Source organism: Scomber japonicus, chromosome 10 (genome assembly GCF_027409825.1).
Source record: "Scomber japonicus isolate fScoJap1 chromosome 10, fScoJap1.pri, whole genome shotgun sequence".
NCBI classification, from domain to species: domain Eukaryota; kingdom Metazoa; phylum Chordata; class Actinopteri; order Scombriformes; family Scombridae; genus Scomber; species Scomber japonicus.
Window position 1 is genome coordinate 12360024 of NC_070587.1, and position 26528 is coordinate 12386551.

Here is a 26528-nt window from a genome sequence, read left to right on the forward strand (position 1 = left end):
CTGAAATGTTGGTTCCACTGAAAGCTGACAAAAATATTACATGTGTCCTTTGCTGCCGCAGTCTTTGCACCATACACATAGAAAGAAAACTGAAAACAGAAAACTGTGTTGAAATATGTGGTGTAACTCTTCTTACGATGTTTTCTGTCTTCAGGATAACCTTGGTGGAAACAGCAAGACAGCCATGATCGCCACAGTGAGTCCAGCTGCTGATAACTACGAGGAGACTCTGTCGACTCTACGTTACGCCGATAGGGCCAAGAGAATCGTCAACCACGCAGTGGTGAACGAAGACCCCAACGCACGGATAATCAGAGAGCTCAGGGAAGAGGTGGAGAAGCTCAAAGTTCAGCTCTCTCAGGCTGAGGTGAGAGGAGACCTTGAGTGGACCTCACAAATGTATTCATGGCCAATTTGTTATCACTGACATGATGATTTAGTTTCCACTCCTGCTGATTTGCTCTCTCTGTTCTTCCCATCAGTCCATGAAGGCTCCTGAGCTAAAAGAGAAACTGCACGAGTCTGAGAAACTCATTCAGGAGATGACTGTCACCTGGGAGGAGAAGCTACGAAAGACAGAAGAGATTGCCACTGTACGCACATTGGTCATAAAAAAGATGCCATGAACTTTATTTTAACTCAGCAAAAATATGTGTACAGTTACAATGTTATTCTCTGTGTTTACAGGAGCGTCAGAGGCAGCTAGAGAGCATGGGCATCTCTCTGGAAACATCTGGGATTAAAGTGGGTGAAGATAAGTGTTTCCTGGTCAATCTGAATGCAGATCCTGCCCTAAATGAGCTACTGGTCTACTACCTGAAGGTAATGTGATCATAAATGTGATATTATCTAATACTATTCAATATTACTATTTCTGGTGCTGATAGAGGCTCATTGCATTGCTCAAGGATACTTAAACAGGAAAACTGGTTGCAGATACTCAGATGTGAATCATTCATGCTATTACGTTACCCTGCTGGCTGCAATTTGCACATAACTATCAAGACTAATTTGTATGTAATCTTAATCTAAAAGTTGAAAAACTTGAAGTCCAGTTGACATGAGCTGGATGACTGAGAGGTAACTCTAAAAGAAGATAAATATATTATCCCCACTGCAAGGCAATGTCACACATATAATCTTGTTTCCATGGATTCTTTAAAATCATTATTATGCCTGTATTGCGTTAAATATTCGATCCTAAAATGGTAATTTTTATGATGTCAGAAATATACCTTAGTATAAAATTCATGATCTGAACAAGAATTAAGATAAATGTCTGTTGGTCCAAACAGTACTTAATCACTCAGTATTATCACGGCTCAGCGGGTACTGGAGGAATCATTTTCTGTTTCATGTAGCGGAATGAATTGCTCTGCAGATAAACCAGCTACTAACATGCTACAACTGAGTGGCATACTGCAGTGGTAGAAGACGTGTTCAGATCCTTGAGTAAAAAGTACAGCAGTATTAGCAGCTTGATGTAGTTAAAGTATTGCAGTAAAAGTAGTAGTAGTGTTTAAGTGCAGTAAATGTACATAGTTACTTTCCACCACTGGTGTACTGTAATTGTCTCCTGTGGTGTTGCTTCAGTTGAGCTGTGTCCTCAGATTGTTCTAGCCTGGGTATACCCATGCTCTCATTCCAACGAAATTCTACTTCGCTCAGAAAGTTAGCATGGCCACCAAGACAACATTTTTGCCTGAGATAGGGAACCAATCACAGAACGGGGAGGCGGGCTCAAGGCAATGACGACCGTAGAGCGACTCTGTTTACATCCAGCATGGCGGCCACGGAGGTGCAGCAACCGTTCAAAGCAGCAGTAGATTGTGTGCTAAAAAAATGGGAAGGCAAATTCACTTTGAAAATAGAACAAAAACTTGCGCTACATGATTTTTCCTTCATAAAAAGCATGTGTTTGCCCTGCCCCCTACGTCATCGTCTATCGTTGATATGATTGACTGTAAGTTTGTCCAGTAGCATACAGAAGCATTTGATCGACATTAGTTGATCCCGCCTCAAGTACAAGGAAATGAACGACTCCTCGCCAGACCCTACCTCAATCTCACGTGAGATTGAGGTAGGGTCTGGTGTTAGACAGACTAAGATTGTTCATTTTTATACCAAATATTTGAATTTGTCAGTTGCAGTTTTGTAAAATTGAATTAAGACTACATACATTGGTACAATTAGATATATTGGTCCACTATACATTGTGAAAGAAGCTGTTTTTCTTCCTGTTTTAAAACAACTGTATGATTGAATGCTGTAACAGATGGGAGATCTTGGTGTCAATAGGCAATGTCGCTAGTAGGATTTGCTAATGGCAAGTTTTTTTTCCCCAAGGATGCTGCCAAAGTCATAAATCTGAACACGTCATAACGGCTTTCACAGAAGCCAAACAAAAAAAACTGTTCTCTTTATAACCATCTTTGTCTGAGGATTATTTCCCACAAAAGGTTAGATTTTCACCCGCTACCTTGGCAGCACACATACGTTAGTGGTAATATTTACTCTTGACAGAGGCCCTGAAACATACTGTAGCACATATGTTGCAGTGATCCATATGGCATGATGAGAGCAGAGTGGAGTCCAGTAAGAGCAGGTTTGGACTCTGCAAAGCACTGAAGTAGAACAACCAAGCAGCTAGCTGAGCCTGTAAGAGCAGAAGCATGTGAGAAAGCAGCCTGTGCTGCGTACAGAACAACAAGCCTTTGTATGGGTTCTGCATGCCGGCCTGACATATCAGTGTGGAATGACTATGGTAATGTTAAGTGGGTTAGTTCACTGCAGGATAGGACATCCTCTAGAAACTGGGATGTTTGTTTAACTACGCCCACTCCACAATGAGAGCAACACAAGCTTTTTCACTTAGGCCTGGATTTGTTTTGGTTTTATTCTCGCTTTTTTCTTCCTAAAATTGAACCATTATTAAGATTTATTTTCTCTTTCTATACTCTTGGTTGAATAAATAACTATTTGCAGTTCTTAGGGTTATGACCAAAAAGCTGGAATAAGACCATGAATGTAATTATTTTCAGGGCTGTTATTATTGTTTCCTTAATCTGTCCTCCGCCTGTGTGTAGGAGCACTCACGTGTGGGTGCCGACACGTCTCAGGACATCCAGCTCTTTGGGATCGGTATCCAGCCGAAGCATTGCATACTGGAGCTCTGCCCAGATGGTGATGTCACCCTGACGCCCATAGAGAACGCCAGGTGAGTTACTGTACAACGTACTCTCTATCTACTGTATTGCTCTCTGTTGTCTCTCCTTCATGGATGACTGGACCTCAGTGTTTCACATGACCTCACTATGCAGGAATCTATGATCTGAACTCCTTGCTTTGATATCAGAACCATGTCTCCCTCCCACTACAAAGGAATTGCACACACCCAATTAGTTTTCCATGTATGAAGCTAGACATTATAATGCGGTCTGACATCTCCATTAATAGATTTTAATTTCTCTGTTTTCTATAGAACCTGTGTGAACGGAACAATGATTGATTCCTTGATACACCTGTGGCACGGAGACCGTATCTTATGGGGCAACAACCACTTTTTCAGGTCAGATTCAGGTCTTATCATATTTTGGCCCCAAACATGTGAACACATGAAGTATTACTGTGAAGTCACTGACTGGAAGCCTTTGTGCTTTAGGATCAATCTGCCTAAACGAAAGCGGCGGGACCGCTTGAAGGAGCTGGAGAGAGCATCTCCCAGAGAGAGCTTTGTCGAGTCAGATGTGGAGACTGCTAGTGAAGCTTCTTCTGAGCAGGACTACAGCTACGAGTTTGCCCAGATGGAGGTCATAATGAAGACTCTGGGGAACAATGGTATGATTAGGATAATCTGCCCTCTGCAATCTACATGATCCTTAAGCCTTTCAGGCCACAGCTGTATACAGTATGTACATGGATAAAATTAGGTTTCTGAACCTTCAGCTTTTTCCAGGAACTCTGATCTAACATCTTTTTAAAATGCCATCTTTGTAAAACAATAATTCTTTTATCCTACTGAGTATAGAAAAGCCCAAATGTAGTGTCAATTTTGGAGATATTTGTCAGTGCCACAAATCTTCGTTTGGATTGTGAAATAGAGCCTGGGTGGAGCTGAGGTGGGACCAACAAGCAACAACCACCAACAGTTTAATTTACTTTTAGACAAACAAAGAAAAGCAGCATTCACATTGTCACATTTTTGGCTTGATAATGACTAAAACAGGTAACTGATTATCCAAATAGAGTTGACTAATTTTCTGTAAGCATTGCACCAACATTTTCAACCGGCAAACTAGACAAACCTTACAGTGAGAGAAAACAACATCATTTGGATGACTGAAACAGCTTTATAGTTAACCTAAGATTTTTAATAATGTAAATAACTTTTATCTGAATTGAATTGTAATTCAAATGCAGGCTTCAACACTCAGGTTGCGGTTCCTGCTTCTTTACTGATTGAACTCAATCCAATGCTGCTCCTGTAAGTTTTAATTAAGAATCGTGTATTGAATTGTAAATTGTACTATTTTTGTATGTGTGTGCAGACCCCATGCAGAATGTGGTCCAAGTTCTGGAGAAACAGTACCTGGAGGAAAAGCGGACGGCTCTGGAGGAACAGAGGTTGATGTATGAGCGAGAGTTGGAGTCACTACGGCAACAGCTGTCTCCGGAGAAAACACCGCAGCACCACCGCAGCAGCAGTGACCGCCTGACGTTCCCTACGCACACACCGCACGGCAAGCTGCGACTGTGGACAGAGGAGCGGTCAGTGGAACACAGACATACACACGGATACACAACTGTACACATACTCAGATGTGTATATCTGTGTAAGCAGGGCCTGGAAAAACAAAGAAATGCAGTCATTTTCAAACTCTGTTGTGTCATTTCATCATGTTATCAAATACAATTTTCTGATTACACTGCTTTAAACAGAGATGCATGACATACATTCAATATCTACCTTAATATGTGCAGCCAACATGTAGAAGTAAGTTTTCCTCACAGAATATCCAGAGCTTTTTAAAGCTCAGATTAAATATGGTGCCTGGAACATTTAACTGAGATGTTGTCTGCTGCAGCTCCTGCAGGTTTATCCATGGAGCATTATTCCACCATGTTCCACCTAATCCTAAATATGTGTTGTGGAATTGATGAGACTCTTACACTTTCTAAAAATATAGTTTGATAAAAGCTACAGTGAAAGGATGGCTTTGGTCAGAGTCAGTGTAGTGGTGCACTGTGGCAGTCAAACTATGCACAATTGTGTAATTACCATCACTATCACATGGCCAAACCTGTCCTCAAACACTGAAACCAGGCAAGCATACTGTATCCTGGATTCAGCCTCAACATCTTGTTCTCTTTTACTTTTCCATTCATGTTAAAATTTAAATAATTGTAGATTTTGAAAATAGCAGGAAGAGAGTAATATCTGAGATGCAGGAATTGGTTCATCTGGCAAGAACAAATACACATGTAAACTTAAATGAACTTGCTTTTTCAACTTAGTCTTTCTTTTGTGTTCTTTGTGTGCGTCAGGGATGAGCTTTTTCGTCAGAGTCTTTCTCGACTCAGGGAGCAGGTCGTGAAAGCCAACACCTTGGTGAGAGAAGCCAACTTTTTGGCAGAGGAGATGAGCAAACAGACTGACTACCAGGTCACCCTTCAAATTCCTGCAGCCAACCTCAGCGCTAACCGCAAGGTCAGACCCCTGAACCCCCTGTAGTCCAACTTAACAGAAATGCTGTATGGTATGTCATTGTTACTGATTTCATTGCCATTTATGCCTTTAGAATTGACTTTTTAAGGTTTTACCATCTACGAAACCATAAGTTTATATTTCTGATGAAGTACCTAAACTATTCATCTTTTTTTATATAGCGTGGAGCAATAGTGAGCGAACCAGCCATCCAAGTGCGTGGGAAAGGGAAGGGCACTCAGGTTTGGACCATCGAGAAGCTTGAGAACAAACTGGTAGACATGAGAGACCACTACAGGGACTGGAAGGAAGGCACAGAGGAGATTGTAAGAAACAGATGATAAACAGGAAAAAGATAAGTAGAAAGTCAATGTTAAGATTTTTTTAACTGGGTTATTGTCTATTCGCCTGTTTTTCCAGTATAACAAGGCAAACAGTAAGCACTGTGACCCATTCTACGAGGCGCAAGAGAACCACAACCTGATCGGAGTGGCCAACATCTTTCTGGAGTGCCTTTTCCATGATGTCAAACTGCAGTATGCTGTCCCCATTATCAGCCAGCAGGGAGAGGTAAGAGTACACCATAAAGAAATTAATACAGAGATGAATTATTCATGGTGCAGCTTTCCAGTAATCCTAATATGTCAAGTCTGTATGAAGGTATTATACACAAATATATCAAGTTTAAGGAAGTGAATAATTTACTACTTGAAATTTGTTACCTCAAAGGCAGCAGATTTGATGTTTGTATATCAAGGATATTTAGCATCTTTTTAAACTGTGGAGATGATGTCTGCTTGCCCCTTGTGTGGACAGGTAGCAGGCAGGTTGCATATTGAGCTCATGAGAGTCAGTGGAGTTGTGCCCGAGCGCCTGTGTGGGGGAGATGACTCGTCTGAGAACTCCAGCGAGAGTAGCTGCTACGAAGTCATGGACACCAACGGGGAGATTGTCCACATGGCCAAGAGGCTCACCTGCAGGGTATGAGCAACATGCCTTAGACATACTGATGACTTTCACAGTACATCAACACTTGGCAGCAACTTGGTTTCATCCTGTTTATGTGTCGCTTCGCTGCAGGTGCGGATCAGGGAGGCCACGGGGCTGCCTCACAACCTGTCCAACTTTGTCTTCTGTCAGTACACCTTCTGGGAGCATGGCGAGCCCACTGTGGCTCCTCCAATGGTCAGCCCAGATAGACCTTCCCCTCGGAGCCCGGAGGCCCAGTTCACTGTCCAGTTTGACCACTGCAAGGTGAGAAAAGGGAGCTGCTGATTGTTTGAAACTGAAGTTAATATAAATGCTTTTTTAAGTTACATTTATATGAAAATGAACTCCACTACAACACCCTTGTCTGTGTGCAGGACTATGTTGTACATGTGACAGATGAGTTTTTGGAGTTTATATCGGATGGAGCGTTGGCAATAGAAGTGTGGGGTCACCGCTGTGCTGGGAATGGACGTTCACTCTGGGAGTTAGATGCATTAGAGGCCAAGACCCAGACACTTCGAGACAGGTATGTGTGTCATGTGTTGCCCTTACAGACAAACGCAGACTTTTACACCTTCCTAACTTTGTTTGCTGCATGTTCAAGGTGGAGTGAGGTGTCTCGCAGGATCGAGCTGTGGATTTCCATCCAGGAGCTGAATGATCAGGGAGAGTACTCGTCTGTGGAGCTGCATCCTGGAAAAGACATCAGCACAGGGGGAGTCTTCCAACTCCGACAGGTCAGAGAAAAAATATGAAGACGTTTCCCTTTGGCCAGACTGGCTGCAATACATCAAAACACATAGCTCAGAGGATCATAACTAATTATGTAAATATGAATGGCCGTTTTCATGTAGAAATGTAAGTGTGCTTTGCTGGAAGCAGTACACTGATGTTGAATTATGGGGATGATTTGTCCAAGCAGGGTCACTCCAGAAGGCTGCAGGTATGTGTGAAGCCAGTCCAAAACTCAGGCACTCTGCCTCTGCTGGTGGAGGCAGTGCTGTCTGTCTCTATTGGCTGTGTGTCGGCTCGCTCCACCAAGCTACAGAGACCCCTTGACAGCTACCAGGTCAGTGAAACAAAAACACACATTTTTGCATATAATCACATACACATATGCTCATTTAGACTTAGACTACAAACCTTTTGTATTAATATAAACAGGATGATATATGTAGTTATTTCTGCATTAAAACAGAACAGTGTTTTGGGAACAGCATGCTCATCTCAAGCCAGTGAAATACAGTATTATGCTTATTTGACTAAAGTATGTTCAGCCTGTCTTGGGTTTCGTGCAATGACTGGTTCATTTGGGTTGCTGGCAGTGGGTCTAAAGCAGGCTAAGGAATGTATAAACTCATTAGTATCTTGTTAGTCCTGTTAACATGCGCTGGCATGCCTTAATGCTGACAGGAAACAATGACTTGATAAATTGTTAATAGTCACAGAATCTATCAGAATAATTGAAAGAATACATTTTGGGTCTGTCTTACAGGAATTGATTACTCAAAAGCATATGCTTAGCTGAACACGTTTTTAGTTGATGAAGACCTTGAAAATCTAAACAGACACTTCCAAAAGATTCCTAAACACATGAATGGTATACTCTGAGCTGTCATGTCAGGGCTATTTCTGGTGCCCCACATTTGACTGAGTGTCTTCTCTCCTGCCAGAGAGAGGTGGAAGACGATATGGATAGTTATCAGGTACCATTTCAGTCTCCTCCTGCTGCTGCTCCCCTTGTAGTTCACACTGCAGCATGATGGAAACCAACTGATCATGTGTTTTGTGACTAGGCCTGTTGCTGAGGGCATGTGAGGAAAAAGGCAGAGGGCTGTGCCTCTCCCGACTAAAGGAGTGCTTTATTAAACACTAGTTGCACATTTGGACGATTTCTGATGCTGTAATTATCAATCACACCAACCATTCTTTGGCAGTCCTGTGTGCAAAATACAGTTCCACCCATGGCTGAGCTCCCAGACAGATGTCTGTCTGCCAGGGATCTTGTCCCGCTCTGTCTTGCCTTTCCCTCAGGTTGTGCACACTAATGCTACTGTTTGCTTATTACTACTGAAAAGCCACAGGAATAATAATTTTACCCTTAATCACATGGCCACTGCATGACTGCATGATTTACATTACTTTGCATGGTGGGAGTTTTCTGATGTCAGGAGCATTAAATTGTTGGCTTTGAGGTCTGGAACTTGCAGAGGGGAATCTGCTTTCTGAGTGATATGCTGTGTATCCAGGTAGGATTCTGTGTGGCTGTGCCTGCACATGAGGATCTGCATGAAAGTGTGTCTGTGTGAATGGATGTATGTGAATTGCAAAAGGGGTTAAAGGAAGGTATTATACTGTATGTGGGTGTGTTTTAAAATATAACAATAGTTTTCAGCCAAAAATACAGATCTGGAGGTTTTGATTTGTAACACATTTGGTGGGGTAACTCCAATCAGGATTAGCTTTCTCTCAGCTTTTCTAAAATACTAGCTGTGGGTGTGTTAAGGAGCAGACGTGCTACTCCTTCAGACAGGTCAGCCCTGTGTACCCTTGCCCTTCCCGGGAAACCTTTAGCTGTGCCTTGCAGCCTCACTAAGCCAGTTGGCTTTGATTTTGGTCTCTGTCTGGTTCCAGGAGGAGGATCTCAACTGTGTTAGAGAGCGCTGGTCAGAGGCCCTGATCAAACGGCGGGAGTACCTTGACGAACAAATCAAGAAAATCATCAACAAGCATGGTCAGTCTAGAGCCATATTTTAAAGCTACCACCTTGATGGGCTTTTTGTGTTTTCTGCCCCCGACTATGCTCACTTTCCCTTCTCTTCTTTTCTTTGTGTATCCAGAAAAGTCAGAGGAGGATATTGAGCGTGAAGCCCGGCTGGTGGAGCAGTGGGTTGGCCTGACCGAAGAAAGAAACGCTGTGCTGGTACCTGCACCTGGTAGTGGCATCCCTGGAGCTCCTGCAGACTGGTAAAAAAAACTAATCAGACTCCAATATACATGAGAGATTTACTTCATTTGCTCTTTGCTTTTTTTCCACCATTAACTTTGTGTTCAAATATCTTAGGACCTCACCTGCAGGAATGGAAGCTCACATCCCGGTCCTCTTCCTGGATTTGAATGGTGAGGCAGACACAGCTTTTACATCAAATTATATTTCACACACAGTGTCTTTCAAGCTTTACATGTGCTAAACATCTTTTGTGCCACCAGCGGATAATCTGACAGTAAATGAGCAGCTGACTGGCCCACACGCTGCAGGAGTTAACTCTATCCTGCCCAAAGAGCATGGGAGCCAGTTCTTCTATCTGCCCATAATCAGACACAGTGATGAGGAGGTGAGAAATAGCTTTGAATATACTGCCCTCCTGTGGCCAAAAAGGCAACTCCACACACATGTTAAAATGGGTTTTTTGGTAATTGTAGCTTCTAAAGGCTTGACAGAAGACTTGACAAAGGCACATGGGTGGGGACTTCATAAGAAGTTGTACATTCAGAGATGTATTAAAGTACTGGCTTTCCCATCACCTTTTCTTCAATTAGTTGTTTGAAGTGTATTTTTATATTTAAAAAAAAACAAAAATAAAGGCTCCATGCTTACTCATGTTGATCTTATTACTTGAATTGTTGCAACAGTAGAAGGTATCTTCCACAGATAATCTCAAACCGACAAAGCACCTGTAGGGCAATATTTTTCTTCCTACAATTATCTGCATTATTGAACAATTACATGTAATTTCAAGGGTAGCAGTTCTCATTTAAGCAAGCATTTAAAATAATAGTCATCTTAATAGCTTTTTCTTTGATGCTGAGCAGCAGCAGTAGTAACCAAACACTAATCATTGTACCATTTATTGCACTAAAGTGTCATGAGATGGGGGATTTTTCTGCTCATCAGCCAACTGCTGCATACCCCTAAGTTACAGCCCACCTAAATGTCTTTATTCTATGAGTGCTTGTGCAGTTACAGCCTCTTGACTGTGGAGCGACACCAATGAAATACAAGTCTCCTAATTCACCAGGTGTCTGCAGTGTGCTCCTGGGACTCATCCATCCATGATTCTGTGCACCTCAACCGGGTCACGTCACCTAACGAGCGCATCTACCTGATCATCAAAGCCACGGTGCAGCTCAGCCACCCTGCCTCCATGGAGCTGGTGCTCCGCAAGAGGATTGCGGTCAACGTCTACAACAAGCAGGTTATTACAAGAGGGATCAGATTTTATCAGAAGAGGGTGGTCCACAATCCACAGAGATGAGATTTAAATGATGAACCTGATTTTAATATTTTTCCTGCAGAGTTTCACACAGAGTCTCAAGAGAAGAATGTCCCTAAAGAACACGCTTTACTCCTGTTGTGTAACCTATGAGATTGTTTCCAACATACCAAAGGTACGAATGGCTGTCTGCTAAAATACTTCTTTCAAATTGATATATAACAGAGCCCGCTTTCCAGATTTGGAATATAATCTCACCAGCCCTCTCTGTTTCTTTAACCACCTTGCCAGGCCTCAGAAGAGCCAGAGGAGAGGGAGACCTTGGCCCTCATGGCTGCTCGCGGGGACAGTGAGGAAACTCAGGATGGAGAAACCTACATAGAGAAATACACACGGGGAGTTCTGGAAGTGGAGAACATCCTCAGTCTAGAGAGGCTACGACAGGTATAACTGCTGATCTGTAAAAAGTAGCTATGACTTAGTGCTCAGTAAATAATTAATCTTTATAAAGATGCACCTGTATTTTATCTGTAGGCTGTGACAGTGAAGGAGGCGCTCGCTGCTAAGGGGAGACACCTAAGAAGGAGTCTCAGCACACCAAATGTACAGCATGTAATGAACACATCACTCACTCCACTAATCAATGAAACACAGAAATCATTGTTTTACCACAAAATAATACAGCTTGTATCACTACTGACGTGAGTTTTTGTTTGCCCTCCAGTCCTCATGCAGTAGAACAGATCTGGTGGGTTGTGAGGATGAAGACTGTAAGGTATGCTTTAACAACATATAAATCACAGTTTTTAGAGACTCTAATCTAATACTGCAGGTAGCTTTTCTTGGAGAAAATAGATCAAGTTGCTTGTGCAAGTTGGCAGATTACGATTGATATATTATACATATTATGATATTTGTTGAAATGTGTAGCTTTAATTGAAGTGAAATACTGTTGCTCACAAGCGTTTCTTTGATAATAGAAATCACTTATTTTTATATTCCTGGAATATAAAAATTTCTCCCATTTTACACAAAGAGAGCCTCTCACTGCAACTTTACTGTAACATCATGACACTGGTCAATTTAACCTGTATGTTACTGTCTAGGACCACTGCGATCATATTGACAGCTCCAACCTCAATCCCCAGGACGGCTCCCTTTGTAGCACACCAATCAAAAACAAGGAGAACACAGGTAAACAACAACAAATGCTCCACATGTGGAACAGCTGCATTGTGTTTGTGTTGCAACGTTGTAACAATAACCACTGTGAATGGTCCCACACAGGCTTGGTTCCAGAGAGTCCAACATTTTTCAACTCGAGCCCCTTCAAGGTCCTCTCCCCTCAGCCACCTAAGTTCCTTAAGTCTCTGCTGCCTGTTAAAGAGGAGAACAAGGTGAAGAAAGCCTTGGAGGCCCAGCCGTTGCTGGGACAAGAGGTAAGGAAGGAGTTAAACTCTCTCTCAAGCGGGAAGTATTTATGTCTTTGATTTTATCGTGTTAGTCCCCAGCCTGAATGCGTTCAATGAACGATCGTTCATGAACTCGTTCATATTTTGGGCGAACGTGAACTGAACGTACTGTATTTCTGCCTGATGAACGTTATTGGCCTTAATATGTAGCAGAAAAAAACACAATCAAAATGCGAAGCATGGAGGCAAAAACAAATGAAGGCAGCAGCAGCACTACCTGCCTCCATTATTAATACGGCATCTTCATATGATTTTTGAAATCTGACGCATAGTTTCAGTGTTAAAACTGATAAAATAATTGTTTGTGGTTCTATATGGGCTGTGGCAATAATTTTGAAAAATATTAGCTCGCCCCAACATATTGAAAAAGAACTATGAACTATGAACTACCGGTAGTTCATTTTTGGAACTTAGATCAAAAATGTAGATTTATGAACTATGAACTGAACTAGTTCATTTAAAAAAAAATTTGAAGTGAACTTTGAACTAGTTCAAGTAGAAAGTGAACCCAACACTGTTAGTCCCTTCCCCATTTTACTTTTCATCAATCCCATGTATCTTCCATCAAAAACACAATTTTTACATTTTCCCATGTCATTCATCATATCAAATTACATTCTCTGAGTTTTGTAACAATGGCTTTGCTGTTGTGTGACTGGATGAAAAAAACTAAATGATGGCATCATCCACAGTGTTTATATCACTGTATTGAAATGAAAGAGCATGACGTCAGCTGAGGATAGCCTCAACACTAAACAAGACAAAGCTCGGCTATGAAGTTTTATTTTGTTTGTGATTATTGGATTTCCCAACTAGCTTGTGCCTGTTCCAATTATTTGAACTAACCTTGCATATTTGTTTTCATCTGTGCTTGAAGTGGACTAAAAGAGAAGTTCTACAGATCAATTTATGGCAGGAAAGGGTTGGGAGTCAGCTGAGTCAGCTAACAGCTAAATGCTTCAGCAGGCTAGTGTGAAAGCAGCAGAAATACAGTGAAAGAGAGGGGAGACATTATGAATGAGGACACTTCAAGCACTGTTTTTGTGAAGTATTAAACTGCATGACACTAACTGTGTAACTGGCCTGCCCAGCTCCATGCATGCTGTGTGTGTGTGTGAAGTGTGTTATTGTTCTGACCCATCCGCAGAGCATGCGCTCATGTGTGGACAGCCCTGCACTGCTCCCCACTCCCTGCCCCTGGCGCAGACCCAGGGCAGGCAGCGAGGGCCACTGCAAGCCTTCCACCTTCACCTCCACCACCATCCCCACCTTCACTCCCACCAGCAGACAGCTCAGCCACACACTGCCACACACTGCTGTAAGTGCTACACACACTAGCACACACTGCTCTGAGGTTTACAGTAAGAGTTTTACACCTGTCACTCTCTGACACGTTGCACGTTCACACTTACACATGTACACTCTCCCACACTTTGCTTTAAGGATTCAACTAGTCTCTGTGCTGATGAAGCACAAGTGAGTGAAGTGAAACTACCAGAATTTCCATTGAGAGTCAAACGCTTCCTGCCTAATTGTGTGAGTTCCTTAGCAACACCATCACCAACTATTTTCTACTATACTAACTATTTCTATACTACTTTCTATTTCTACATAGTGTAAGCAAAAAAGTCACATATAAAATGGTGAAAACTTTACATTATTGCAAATTAAATGGACTGGGCACATAAAAATACATGTGTTATAATGGACAAAAACATTTTTTAATAATCCTGCAAGACAAAATGAGACACCTTAAATATTTTCTTCACCTATTAGGACATTGTTCCAACATCCTAAACATAATATTTAGAGTTTTAAAAAGTTGCAGACAGAGTTATTATTATTATTAAGATAATATTGTATACTGAGACAGTTAAAGTAATAATAATTCATTAATAATCATGAATTTTATATTGGCACAAGTCTAATTTATTCTATTATTTTAGTCACATTTCCCATGTTATGACTCAAAGTCCAACATCACTAGTAGACCAGTAGTTACAGTCTGCCAGTTTTCCAGATGTTTTTCAGCAGTTTAAGTGCTAGGAACTATTTGAAATTTGATAACAAGGCTAACATAGTGGATATAGTGCTGTAAAGCCTCATGGCTGATGGCTTAACAACACATGCCTGTGACTACAATGTCACAGCTACAACACCTTAAAGCAAAGAAAATGTTGCAACATCATCAGTGAAAACCACAAAATCATTAATGTTTTTAATGTTCCATTATCACATTCAACACCATTGTTCATTGTCTCCATTCTCTGTTAAAACCGTGTTTATGTATGTAAGATAAAGCTACATACAGGCTACAGCTGACGTGTCCGGTGGGATTTGTCTTTTCTCCTGCTGTTGTGTTTTTATCAGCAGGACTCTGAAGACGAGGAGACGGTGGACATGAGTTTGAATCTGGAACGGGGCCCTCAGGACCACAGCAGCTTCCAGCCTTACATCCCAGAGGACTTTGCAAACTTTGAGATCTACAATGCCACTCTGGAGAGCCAGGAAGGCTTTCTATCCTCCCGTTCTGACTTGAAGGGAAGCCGGTGCGGAGGTGGAGGCGGAGAGAGAGAGGTGTCTCGAAGCCCCACGGCCAGCAGCTGCACTAGTGGTTATTTTTCACACAGCACCTCCAATGCCACACTGTCTGACATGCCTTTCAGCTCCAGCGAGAGCTCTGACCACCTCAGCTGCACCTCTAGAGATTCCCATGACCCCCTCGGTTGCTCTACTGGAAGAGGCTGCACCCAAACCAAAAGTCTTTCTGCAGGGAGTGACACCCAGCAGCCTCCTCTCTCGGCAAGTGGTGTTCAGGATCTGCCTCAAAACTGTGTTCTCAGCACCAGTCAGGAATTCACTGACTTTAAAGGGGCTGATGATACTGTTGCAGAGGGCGATTTGGCACGTTTTACAGAGGAATGGCAGCAGGAGGGTTTGGAACTCTCTGCGAACCAGAACGAGAAACCAGATAATACAGAAACATGTGACACTGGCGATCAACACGTTTCTGATGTTCCTGGTATTAGTGACACATCTAATCCTGAAAACGCTTCAACTGCTATATGCAAATGTCCTAATAATGACGTCTCTGTTAGTGTAGCTGTGCCCTGCCCTAACACAACTGTTTGCACTTCAGTCAGAGCCCCTGACAACTCAGTTGCATCGCCAACCCTAATAACTCCCTCTGCATCAGTCCCACCTCCAGCATCACCATCGCCAGTCACAACTGTGCCCACAGCCCCATCGTCTGCGCCGGCTCTGGGAGGAGGAGGAGAACCTCCGATCCGGGAACCAGCACAGGGGGATCTGCCCCACGGGAGTCCCTGTCCCAGCCCTAACCCCAGCAGTGCCGAACCTTCGGGGGACTCCAGCGGGGATGAGAGCACCCCTGCAGCTCAGCTTCCTGACTGGATGGCCCCTGGGGAGCAGGTGTGGGTGGGGAAGAGGAGAGGAACGGTCCACTATGTTGGAGGGGTGGAGTTTGCTAAGGGGATCTGGGTGGGTGTCAAGCTGGATCTGGCTGTGGGTGAGTCATTGAAGGACCAATACATCCACATGGCAGATATTTTTAAATGATAAAGTAACAAGAAACTGCTGTAAATATATGCCAAATATTTCTTTGAGTAATCTAGAAATAGGGTTGCCATCACATAGCTGTTGTTAAATGTAAAAATGAGAAAACTCTCACACACTGGAATAATTATTACTATACCTTCATCAGGTACTAACTAATAGATATTCCAACTGTAAGGCAGACAGTTTGCAATAGTTTTCCTCATTTTTAAGTTGTGTTTTCATTCAACACACTTTAGGTTACATATTCAGGTGAGCAGGGACTGTTAAATTATCCGACCAAGTACATATCTTAGTCACAATCTGTAATAGTGAAGTTTAAGAGATCCTCACCAAAATATATATTTACAGCATTTAAGATGCAACAAGATAATATACATACACATACAGATAGCAAGTGGTATGCTTTTTCCTTTTTATATAAATATGTGTGACATCATCTGAAGTTTAAGAAATGTTCAAATCAATTACGCTTGATCCTCCCACAGGTAAGCACAATGGGACTGTCCAGGGAAGAGTGTATTTCCGCTGTCCCCCGGGTCACGGTGTGTTTGTGAAACCATCTCGTCTCACCAGAGGACAGCCCTCCATGGACACAGAACCCCAGACTCTGATCAGATAGGACCCAAAGAAGGACCAGCTTTCTGAGATTCTCAGATCCAGTGCCTATGGGTTAACCACAAGCTGACTTCATCATGTCTCCTCTTTTCCATCCCTGTTTCCACCTCTCAAGCTCTGAGCTGATGTATTCTTTAGGTGTGTCTGCTTTCCCTAAAGCATATCTGACCTGTGCATTTAATGAAGGTATATCCTAATTACTGTTCACTGAAAATTCACTATGCACATGAGTTTTCTATATGGTGATATTTCTGATAGAGAACATAACTTTTAACTTGGGAGTCCATATGGAAATATTACCCACATACATTTTCTTACATTGGTTTCTGAACTTTATACATGATATTTTTTATAAGACAATTCATCCTCCCCTGAGGCTCATAGTGGAAATAATCTGGGATATGAAGATTAAGAATGTACTACTGTTAATAAACATTGATATTTACATCAATACGATGTCAGGGGTAACCAAAGAACTACGGTTCCGTATCTGCTGTTATGAGTAATGTGTTATATTTCTAATGTTATGGTATGTGGAGGCATACATGTGTCCAAGTAAAGCTTAGTGCCATATCTCTAGGAGTGATGCCACGTAGCCTGAGGAGTGGACAAATCTGCAAAACCTGAAGTGCTTTCAGTGTTTGACTGCAGTTATGTTAAATTATCCTGTTGAAGTACTGTAACACTGTGGATGAAATAATCCCCATCCCGCATGAGACTGTTGCTGTTTGAATGCTTGCACTGGAAAGGATTCTTGGAGAGTTCACGACTGTCTTCCATAACTGGACTGATGAAACGATCTCTGCGTGCTTCTGACTGAAGGGACAGATGAACCGCCTATCATCACTTTAATATGCCGAACGAAGCAGCTAGGCTTTGCCTGAGTCCTGGATATACTGATGCCTTATAGCCCTGTTTCCATAAAGGCAGGCACATAAACCCCAGTCTACTCATTGAACAACTCGCCATAACAAGTTCACTGAGTTTTAAAAAATAACAAACTGTATGGACCTGAAACCTGTGTATGTATATCATGAAGCCCATAGGCATTCAAAATGCCACCCAGCCTAAGTGACTGAATGATTGAATACCTTTTATAATGGATTGTCCATCTGCATTTTCTATGTTAACTGACTCATGTGTATGTAACACCACATGTTTAAAAGGTACTCAATAATGCATTATTTCCACATTGGAGTATTGGATGAATGGGTGGGGGACGATATCAGGTTGCAGAAGGAAAAAGTGGTGTAGTTAATGTAGAAAAGTTGCCCTATGAACATATATTTTTATGGAAGTGGTGAACTGTGGAACTGACTAGAAATAGTTATATATTCAAGCTGTAATTTCACGTAAATGAAAGAAACCCAACCTTACTTTAAAGAAGAGATCAAAGCTGCTCTCCCTCATAAGGAGTTGTAAATAGAAATGTATTTGAAAATAGTATTTACGCTATTATAATGTACAGAATTGTATTTATAATGTATCTCAAACTGTTTTAATTGGTACAAAATGTTCTAGATTAGAACATTTACAATCAACCTGCTGTGTTGTGTCTTCATTTGGCTCAAGATGACCAGTTGCAGTTAAATATTTGAGTATATTTTAGCAGTGAAATACTGTATACAATAATATTTTAGTACAGCAGACACTGGATATTCATTTTAATTTTATATTTGTTGATTTGTTGCAGTAGATGTCTCCAAAATCCCAAATCAGAGGGACATTGGGTTAAAAGGTTGATGCCTTATGTGTATAAGAGAATGTCAAGATGGGTAAAGTGGATTTTGCTTCTACAGGAATTCGATACATACATATATTTAGCCAGAAATAGCACACCTTAAAGTATGTTATGGATTGCATATTAAATGAACATGTGCATCCTATGAGTTACCATAGGGTGAAATACTTAAGAAACGCACTACAGACATGACAAACATGCCCTCTGTAAGAGCAGTGGGTGAGATTTCAGTGTAGGACTAAAATGTTTCCTGTCACTGGCAGATTTATGGTCCATTGGAACTTCCCTCATCTGTTGCTGATATGAAGATAAACAACACAAACATATAAACATGTTGTCCCCTACAACTCATCCAAGCACCTGTAGGTCAGTGGTGTGCTCTACTGCCCCATTATAGCCTTACATTCTTTCAAATCTTGACCTATTATTGGTGGTAAACACAGCCAAAATTCACAAGTTGTCTCATAATTGTTGGTGGAGATGTCCCATTTGTGTTAACAGATCTTTATTATAGTGCCTTCATTGGTTCAGTTTATGTAAATGTAATGTTGTTAATTCCCAAAGTTATTTGTGCATGTGTAATGAAGACACAACTTGATCCAAAGCAACAACTACAGATGGTGCAGTTTGTTCAAATTATGCCAATTTATACAGTTTTTAAAGAAAAAAGCAAATTCATCCATTATTCAGCAGCATCATATAGTAGGCTATAGAGCTAATAGGAGATCTGCTATAGGAGACATACTACTAGTATGGCTCCAATTGTCCTTTGTCAATTTTCTGGGCATCTGTGGATTTAGACAGCCTCTTGGAAGTTTCACCTTTTTCAAAGCAATCAGTTTATTGTGTTACACTAAGAAAAGCACAGGTGCCAAATAACATTACGAAAAACAAACAAACCTATATAATTAATAGAAATTGTACTTCATTTTATGTATTACATTGGTTCATGATTTACCCATTACCATTTACATTTGACTATTATTAAGGATTTTTATCCACCAACAGTTGGTAGTTTGAAGCTTTAAAACAACATTTGGACTTTGTGTTGGGAAATTAGTGCAACTGGAGAAATAAGATATGACAAATCCAAATAATAGACAAAACTAGAGAAAGTATTTTTACCATCTGGTAGAAGAGTGGTGGCCTACATCAGGAGCCTGGTGTTAGTTTTCATGTTGACTGCATGAGTTTCTACTCTAAAAATGTTACTTGACCCACGTGACCTCTCCACCTATGTGACTCGTATCAACTTTAATTTCACCCGGTTTGTTTAAAAAGAAACTGATTATGATTATTTACTTAATCCATACCAATCCCAGATAGCAAAGAGTCATTGAAACAATGTTGAATCATCAGTATGATGTTCTGGCAGCTGTATGACAGAGCAGCCTGAGCACATGTGAGTGTGGTAGTCTGGATCATGGGTGGAGTTAAAGTATCTGTGTCATACACACACACACACACTGGGAAACCTCCCACAACCAACGAACAGGTGTCCCCCTCCTCCTCTTGCTTCAGTTTCACAGACACATTAGGCTACAGAGGGGCTTGTCCGCGCCACACACACTCTCTCTTCAAACTCAGCCCATCTCAACGCTTTTCTGGACTTCATCCGGCCTTAAAACGTCCAGGAAATCACTTTAAAAAATAGTGTTTAAATATCCACATAAAGTATGCACTCGGCGCAGAAAGACACCACCTTCACCAAGATCTTTGTGGGAGGTCTTCCTTATCACACAACAGACTCGAGTCTCAGGAAATATTTCGAGGTGTTTGGAGATATCGAGGAGGCTGTGGTCATCACTGATCGGCAGACGGGGAAATCCAGAGGTTATGGATTTGTAAGTAACAGCCTACTAGTTTTCAGTTGCCATTTCAAAGTTGCATGTGCACGTGTATAGTCGGCGATAAAGTCGATTGATTCTGTAACGGCACCTGTAGAAAACAGATGTGCGTTGTTTCCTGTTGTGTGTGACAGTCGGGTTAGAAATGGTTCATTTGTCGCTGACTTTGTACCACTTCAAAAGTATCAATAATGTGTTCAGACATGATCAACTGAAGAAGTTTACTACTCTCAAATGGACCAAATGGTGTTTTAAAAAAAATGCGGATCATTATAACCAAATGCTGTTGTAAGGCGTCTCCATGAGGTCAATGGAAAATGTTTTGCTTCCTGCAGGTGACCATGGCAGACCGGGCCTCTGCTGACCGAGCCTGCAAAGACCCAAACCCCATTATAGACGGCAGGAAAGCCAATGTGAACCTGGCCTACCTTGGGGCCAAGCCCAGGGTCATACAGCCAGGTGAGGCACTGGACCATAGTAGAGCTGCAAGAATCATTTTCAACATAGATTTATTCATTATTTTCTTGATTTATTGATTTATCTATAAACAAAATCCAACAAATTGAGTTCACAATCATGCATGATGCAGAGAAGCTTAAAATTCATACATACAAGCATATGTTTGGAAAGGACTAAAACGATTATCAAAATAGTTGCTAGATAATATTCCATGGATTGACTAATCGATTAATCGACTAATCATTATAGCTCTAGACTGCAGGTACATTTCATGGCTTAGATAATCAAGGTGGCATTCAATGACAGGACTCACCTTTATACACACTTACATGCTGGAACTGACACCGTGACATTGAGTTAATAAAAGTATTTTGGTGAAAGATTCACGTTTGGAACATAACATATCATAAATAAAATACCACTGCAGGCTGATCTTCCCTTGCTTCTAGTTTTTAAGTTGTATTGAAAAGGCTAGGCAGTCTTTCAAAAGTGTGAAGTTTAACAATAATCTGTTGTCATTCTAGGATTTGCATTCGGCATGCCTCAGATCCATCCAGCATTCATCCAAAGACCTTATGGGTATGTTATGCTGCAGAGCTTATTTTCACAAAATCTGTCTGCACAACATAACAAACATGACATTTTTCCTTTATGATATTATAATCTGTTTTTGTTATTGTTCTGTATATATATATTATTTATCATTGCCTCCACCTATTGTAATAAATTCTGAATGAGGACATGTGAGTGTTGATGTGTGCTCCTCTGCTTGGCGTTGATTGTGAAGGAAGTGAACATTTGTCCCCAGCTATACCTCAGGATTGACTTCATGTTGTCTATCTCTCTCTGATCTGACAGGGTCGGTAACGGTTAAAATAGCTGATGAAGGGACATGATGGTTTGAGGAATAGCTGAGTCTGCATTGGGCAGAGCGCTAAAGTGTTACCTGTATACTCTGACATACACAAACTGAAAATGGTGACTAGATGCATGGAAGTCTTCTTTTTTTATTTTCCAGTTTTTCCATAGTACATAGATTGGTGTGTTTGCCTTGTTTTTCAGTATGATGTGGTGTTCAGCTTAACTGTGTGCTTATTTCTACTTGCAGTGGGGGAGGTGGTGGTGGGGGTGGGGGAGGGGGGAGCAGGAGGTTTTTTTGAGCAGACTTTGTGAGTTTTGATAGGGAGTTGTAACTCTGCAATGGAGTGTTGATTCTTTTTCCATTTAATGATTGATTTGTGCTTTAGCCTGCCGTTTATACTGTTTTTTTCCCCCCCAAGTTTTTAGTTAACATTAAGTCGAGCGTGTTTTGTTGCAAAAAAAGGGGGCTGATGATGATTTCTCACTTGATTTTACAATCGATCCCCTGCAACAAAACAAACACTGGCTTGCATGTGGGAGTTCCTTTTTCTGTTTCTTACCCATGATGCTGTGTTTTTTTCTTTTTTTTGTATTAACCCATTGCTTTCACTTGTATTTTACATCTACAGGTACAACATACTGAACGTATTTCCTCCTGATAAACCCAAAATGTTTTCCAATTTTCTTATCACTTGAGCTGCTGTCATTTAACAGTTACTGTTCAGTGATGATGAAAAGAAACACAAACAGTGTTATCACCACAGAAAAGTAGTGGTTAAACTGCCATTTTTAAAACAATGTTAGATAACTACAGGTGTGATCATGGATCGATTTGTTACCCTTGCAATAAACCAACTATCTTTCTTAAACGTACAGTCAGTACATTTAGACTCACTGTTCACTGCGCTGGAAGTTGGAGACAGAGATCTTTTACCCGGTCTCTCAGGCAGCAGCTGTCGGCTACAGTGATCTCCATGGCCTCTCAAATTCAGATGGAAAATAGGAGTCAGTCAGCAGTGCTGTTAATAATGTATGGCACAGACAGGGCTGCTCGGCTGTGGACAACAGGTGGGCCAAGCCATGTGCCCGTGAAGCCTTTTGGTTACGTGCTGCGGATTACCCATGTGTCCTGGTGATTTACAAAGCACCTTTATTTAGCTCTCATCTCTCAGGACCACAAAATGTTCTCCCCCATCTCTTTCAATAGAGATGGCTTAAAGTCAGCTGCTCCCTTTTAACACTTGAACTGTTAATATTAAGAATAAGGCCAGGTCACAAAGAAATAACACCAGCAAGTTGTTTCCTGTCTCTAGTTAAAAGTTATACATCTAATTAGATTTGTCACATTAAGAACAAGTACGATAACTTCTCCTGTGATCATAACGCATAGCCGAACATTCAACTTTTCAACAAGGGTGCCACTTTTTAATCGGCTATGAATGACACCTCCAGCCTGACAATAAAGACAAGGGAGATAAATTCAGGGAGGTCACCGAGACAGTAGAGTGGCGTAGGCAGCCATTACAGTTGATGAGCGTCCTGCCATGTGTTACTGAAGGAGAAGATCAGCTTGTCCTTTGGAGATGACAAGGGGAGCAAAAAATAGCATGCTTCCAGCCTCCCTTGTCAGTCAAGTTGGCGTGTGTATGTTTGTGTGGGGGTGTATGTCTAAAAGAGGGGGAGGGGGGACTTGTCTTCGGACAGATATAACAGTTTCACACCTGCTGTGCAATATATTTACCGAGGGTGACTTTAACACAAGTTTAAAGTGGGGCCAAATTTTACCCAGTTACCCAGGCTTGTCTTCATCCATTTATACTCTGGCTATAAACAGAATTTAGCTTTTCCAATGGAGATCTACTTTCACACCACTTTTTTTCTTTAGAATAGCTAACAAATAAACATAATGGGGTCTTTTGCATAACTTAACACCACCGAGCAACCACTTGATAAGATACTGTACAGTCAACGCAGCAGCTATATGGACTGCATTGTAGTTGATTGGAGTTTCCCATTTTATAGACACTTAAAGCCTCCTCAATGTTTGTGTTTAAGGACCTAACATGTGTGGGCATGCCTGTACATGTGGTGTTGGTGTGACACTATGTGGGCAGAATAATGTCCACTTCTTTTTTTGATATGTTGTGGTGCTGTGAGATCAGCTCGCATTTTGTCAAACACAGTTTTCAGTGAGACATTGGGTGCAGCGCTGGGCTGTGTCTTCTTTTAATGCCGTACTGTCTTTCAGATTCAGGTGCTTTCTGAAATTAAAAGCTGCGCTTGTGTTTCCTTGTGGTTTTGCTGCTTCCTTAACTTTTCATTTCTAGGTAGGGTTTTCAGTTGTTAATGAATGGATTTGCTGTGTTCTGAGGACTGGATTGACGTATTTGTGGCGCCTGCTTTTCAGTTTTCCAGAATTTAGTTTCAACGTTGGACAGATAACTGGCTGTGGCTGTCCTTTGACCCTGTTTGTCTTTGTGTCCTACAGGATCCCTGCCCACTATGTCTACCCTCAGGCCTTTGTTCAGCCCAGTGTGGTGATCCCTCATGTACAACCCTCTGCTACTACGACAACAGCTGCTGCAGCAGCCACTTCCCCATACCTTGACTATACTGGAGCAGCATATGCCCAGTACTCTGCGGCTGCTGCCACTGCTGCCGCTGCTGCTGCTGCTTATGAGCAATATCCGTATGCGGCCTCACCAGCACCGACAGGCTACATGACTACAGCAGGGTATGGGTACGCAGTCCAGCAGCCACTCGCCACTGCTGCCACTCCAGGAGCTGCTGCCGCCGCCGCTGCCTTCAGCCAGTACCAACCTCAGCAGCTCCAGACAGATCGCATGCAGTAAAACATGAAAACTACCTTAGAGGAGGAACGCAGTTGAGGTTATGGGCTCCCATGAGAAGGGCAAAGCTTAAGAGGGAGAAAAATCTAGAGGCTGAATGATGGTTGTCACTCTCAGGTCCAAAGAACCTGAAGAAAATCACAAGAAATGCCACAACAAATGAGGAGATACTGTATATTTTATTCAGATGAGATCAGTATTTGTCACCGTTAAATATTTAATGTTAATTGAAATAGACTCACTTGACCTCATTGCTGAATTTTGTATATATATTGCAGAGGAAAAATTCCCAAGTGCATTCATGTCTTATGATCAGGTTTCTTCCCCACTACTTTGAAAACCAAAACATGTGCATACATATGAGTACAGTATGTTATGTCATGCAGTTTTCAGTATTTCATAGTTTTGGACCAGTATTTTGTTTGGTAAAGCTATGCAGATAACAATAGAAAAAGTGTAAGTGTTTTGTTAGGATTGTTCTCCTTTTCATAACTGTTTGGTTTGAGATAGAATAGACACCCTCATCTAGTTCCCCTTTAAAATGTATGTTCTAGACAGTAGATGAGACAAAAGGCTGAGGTGACAGCTGAAGCTGGAAAAAGCACTCACTATTCTATCCCTTTTTAAATTGCACCTCAAGTGAGCTTAGTAAAAGGGGGAGAAACATTATTGAATGTGAATCTTGGATTTTGAGAAAATGTTTCCTAATGTGCCTTTTTAAGTTATGCTATTTATGTATTTATTATGGAGCCTTACAGTAATAAACCCTTTATGTTTGTGTTTATTTGTTAGTATGAAGCCTACAATGAAACATGTCCATGTGTGCTACTGCATTTTGAATGATCAAAAGCATATGATGGATGTTTAAACTTGGTTAATTAAAGCGCTACACTGTGTATAAAGAACAAAATATGAAAAGCAGCAATAAGTCCAAAGCTTTTATCCTGTTTTCTTTAGATTTAATGTTGTCTCAAATAGATTCTTAATTCTTTAATGTCGCTTTTTATACTTGACCAGTTTGATAAAGGAAAGTGTAAGAACTGTTAACTTTTTTTTTCTTTACATTTGGTGTCCTTTGACATTGAATGTTTTCAAATGCAAGAGCATCACCTATTTCACCTTGCATTTTGTAATGCATGACTCAAAATGATGCAAACATTTAATATGTGAAATAAAAGGAAGTTTACCTCAACTTTTTTCATTCTTTTATGTCTGTTTCACTCACAGCTTTTTACTTGTTTGAAATCATGTCACACAATGTTCATAGCTGTGAATAAATAATAGAAATATGTACCCAACGGGAAAATAATGCATTTATTCATCAAAACATGATTTGGTGTATTCCAACCATCTATTATTTGATAGTGATATAATCTATCTGACTTTTTTGATCCTCTTGTTTCCATAGTGTATTTCAAAACAGATAGGAACTCAGCTGGCAAGATGTGCAAGAAACTGAGTCACAGACTAATATTGGATTGTACATGTTGCAGTTGATCCACACTTGAAATAACTACTGAAGAGTTTGATACTCGTCTCTGTTTAGGCCAATGTGATAAATCAACGCAGATGTTTGTGTGTCAAACGAATCTGATCTGCTGCAACTCTTAACACTCAGTACATGAACTGAAGTCCTTGTTCCTAGATTACACAACCACAGGTTGAAATAAACATAACAGTTTACCAGCCTCAATCATGCTGACCAAATTAAATACTTCAACAATCTCAAAATCCTGATAAACTTACATCTTGAATATTGAAATGAAATAGGGCCTATGATACAGAAATATCTTGGCTCTCACGTGGCTCAGCAGACATAATAAACAGCTGAATTGCAGACTCCTCTGTGGGACCTAAGACCCAGTTCATTCCCTATTTTGTCCACCTGTTTACAATCCTTCACTGCAATCCTACTCATGCTTCAAGCTGGATAGAAACTTTGTGATGTGACCTGTTGGGGGAACAATAGAAAAGCAGGCAGGCTGACAGCTGCGAGGCCTGGTAAGCTATATCAGGACTTTGGTTCACTGGAATGAACTGTGGCTGTGTGACCCTCTGGCTGTCGTCCCTGTTCCTCTCACCAAAGCTGTGGCCTCCTGACACCTGCTGGTTCCTGTGGGTCACTCCTCTACTATTTTGTAGCTGTCTAAATGTAGACATAACTTATGAATGTAAAAATGATGATTATTTTTACTAT

General features: G+C 41.3%; 2 protein-coding genes across 2 annotated transcripts in view; both read left to right on the forward strand.

The window, feature by feature from the left end:
• The window catches only part of kif13a (kinesin family member 13A), a 37919-nt gene extending 19804 nt beyond the window's left edge, over positions 1-18115 (forward strand). The window contains exons 11-40 of the mRNA XM_053326605.1: positions 155-367; positions 483-593; positions 688-822; positions 3087-3217; positions 3482-3568; positions 3662-3837; positions 4548-4767; positions 5545-5707; positions 5887-6030; positions 6125-6274; positions 6521-6685; positions 6785-6958; positions 7069-7220; positions 7299-7431; positions 7617-7763; positions 8368-8400; positions 9329-9428; positions 9535-9661; positions 9759-9814; positions 9905-10029; positions 10714-10890; positions 10991-11083; positions 11200-11352; positions 11443-11520; positions 11633-11683; positions 12015-12102; positions 12196-12347; positions 13528-13698; positions 14754-15909; positions 16445-18115. Of these exons, the coding sequence (XP_053182580.1) occupies positions 155-367; positions 483-593; positions 688-822; positions 3087-3217; positions 3482-3568; positions 3662-3837; positions 4548-4767; positions 5545-5707; positions 5887-6030; positions 6125-6274; positions 6521-6685; positions 6785-6958; positions 7069-7220; positions 7299-7431; positions 7617-7763; positions 8368-8400; positions 9329-9428; positions 9535-9661; positions 9759-9814; positions 9905-10029; positions 10714-10890; positions 10991-11083; positions 11200-11352; positions 11443-11520; positions 11633-11683; positions 12015-12102; positions 12196-12347; positions 13528-13698; positions 14754-15909; positions 16445-16578 (4995 nt within the window). The 3' untranslated portion in view covers positions 16579-18115. The remainder of the gene's footprint in view (positions 1-154; positions 368-482; positions 594-687; positions 823-3086; positions 3218-3481; positions 3569-3661; positions 3838-4547; positions 4768-5544; positions 5708-5886; positions 6031-6124; positions 6275-6520; positions 6686-6784; positions 6959-7068; positions 7221-7298; positions 7432-7616; positions 7764-8367; positions 8401-9328; positions 9429-9534; positions 9662-9758; positions 9815-9904; positions 10030-10713; positions 10891-10990; positions 11084-11199; positions 11353-11442; positions 11521-11632; positions 11684-12014; positions 12103-12195; positions 12348-13527; positions 13699-14753; positions 15910-16444) is intronic.
• Positions 18116-19968: 1853 nt separating this feature from the next.
• Positions 19969-24395, forward strand: rbm24b (RNA binding motif protein 24b). Its single transcript, XM_053326604.1, has 4 exons — positions 19969-20159; positions 20498-20621; positions 21146-21200; positions 23971-24395. Exons 1-4 carry the CDS (start codon positions 19992-19994, stop codon positions 24332-24334), a joined length of 711 nt encoding a protein of 236 aa, XP_053182579.1. The 5' UTR covers positions 19969-19991; the 3' UTR covers positions 24335-24395.
• Positions 24396-26528: the final 2133 nt, after the last annotated feature.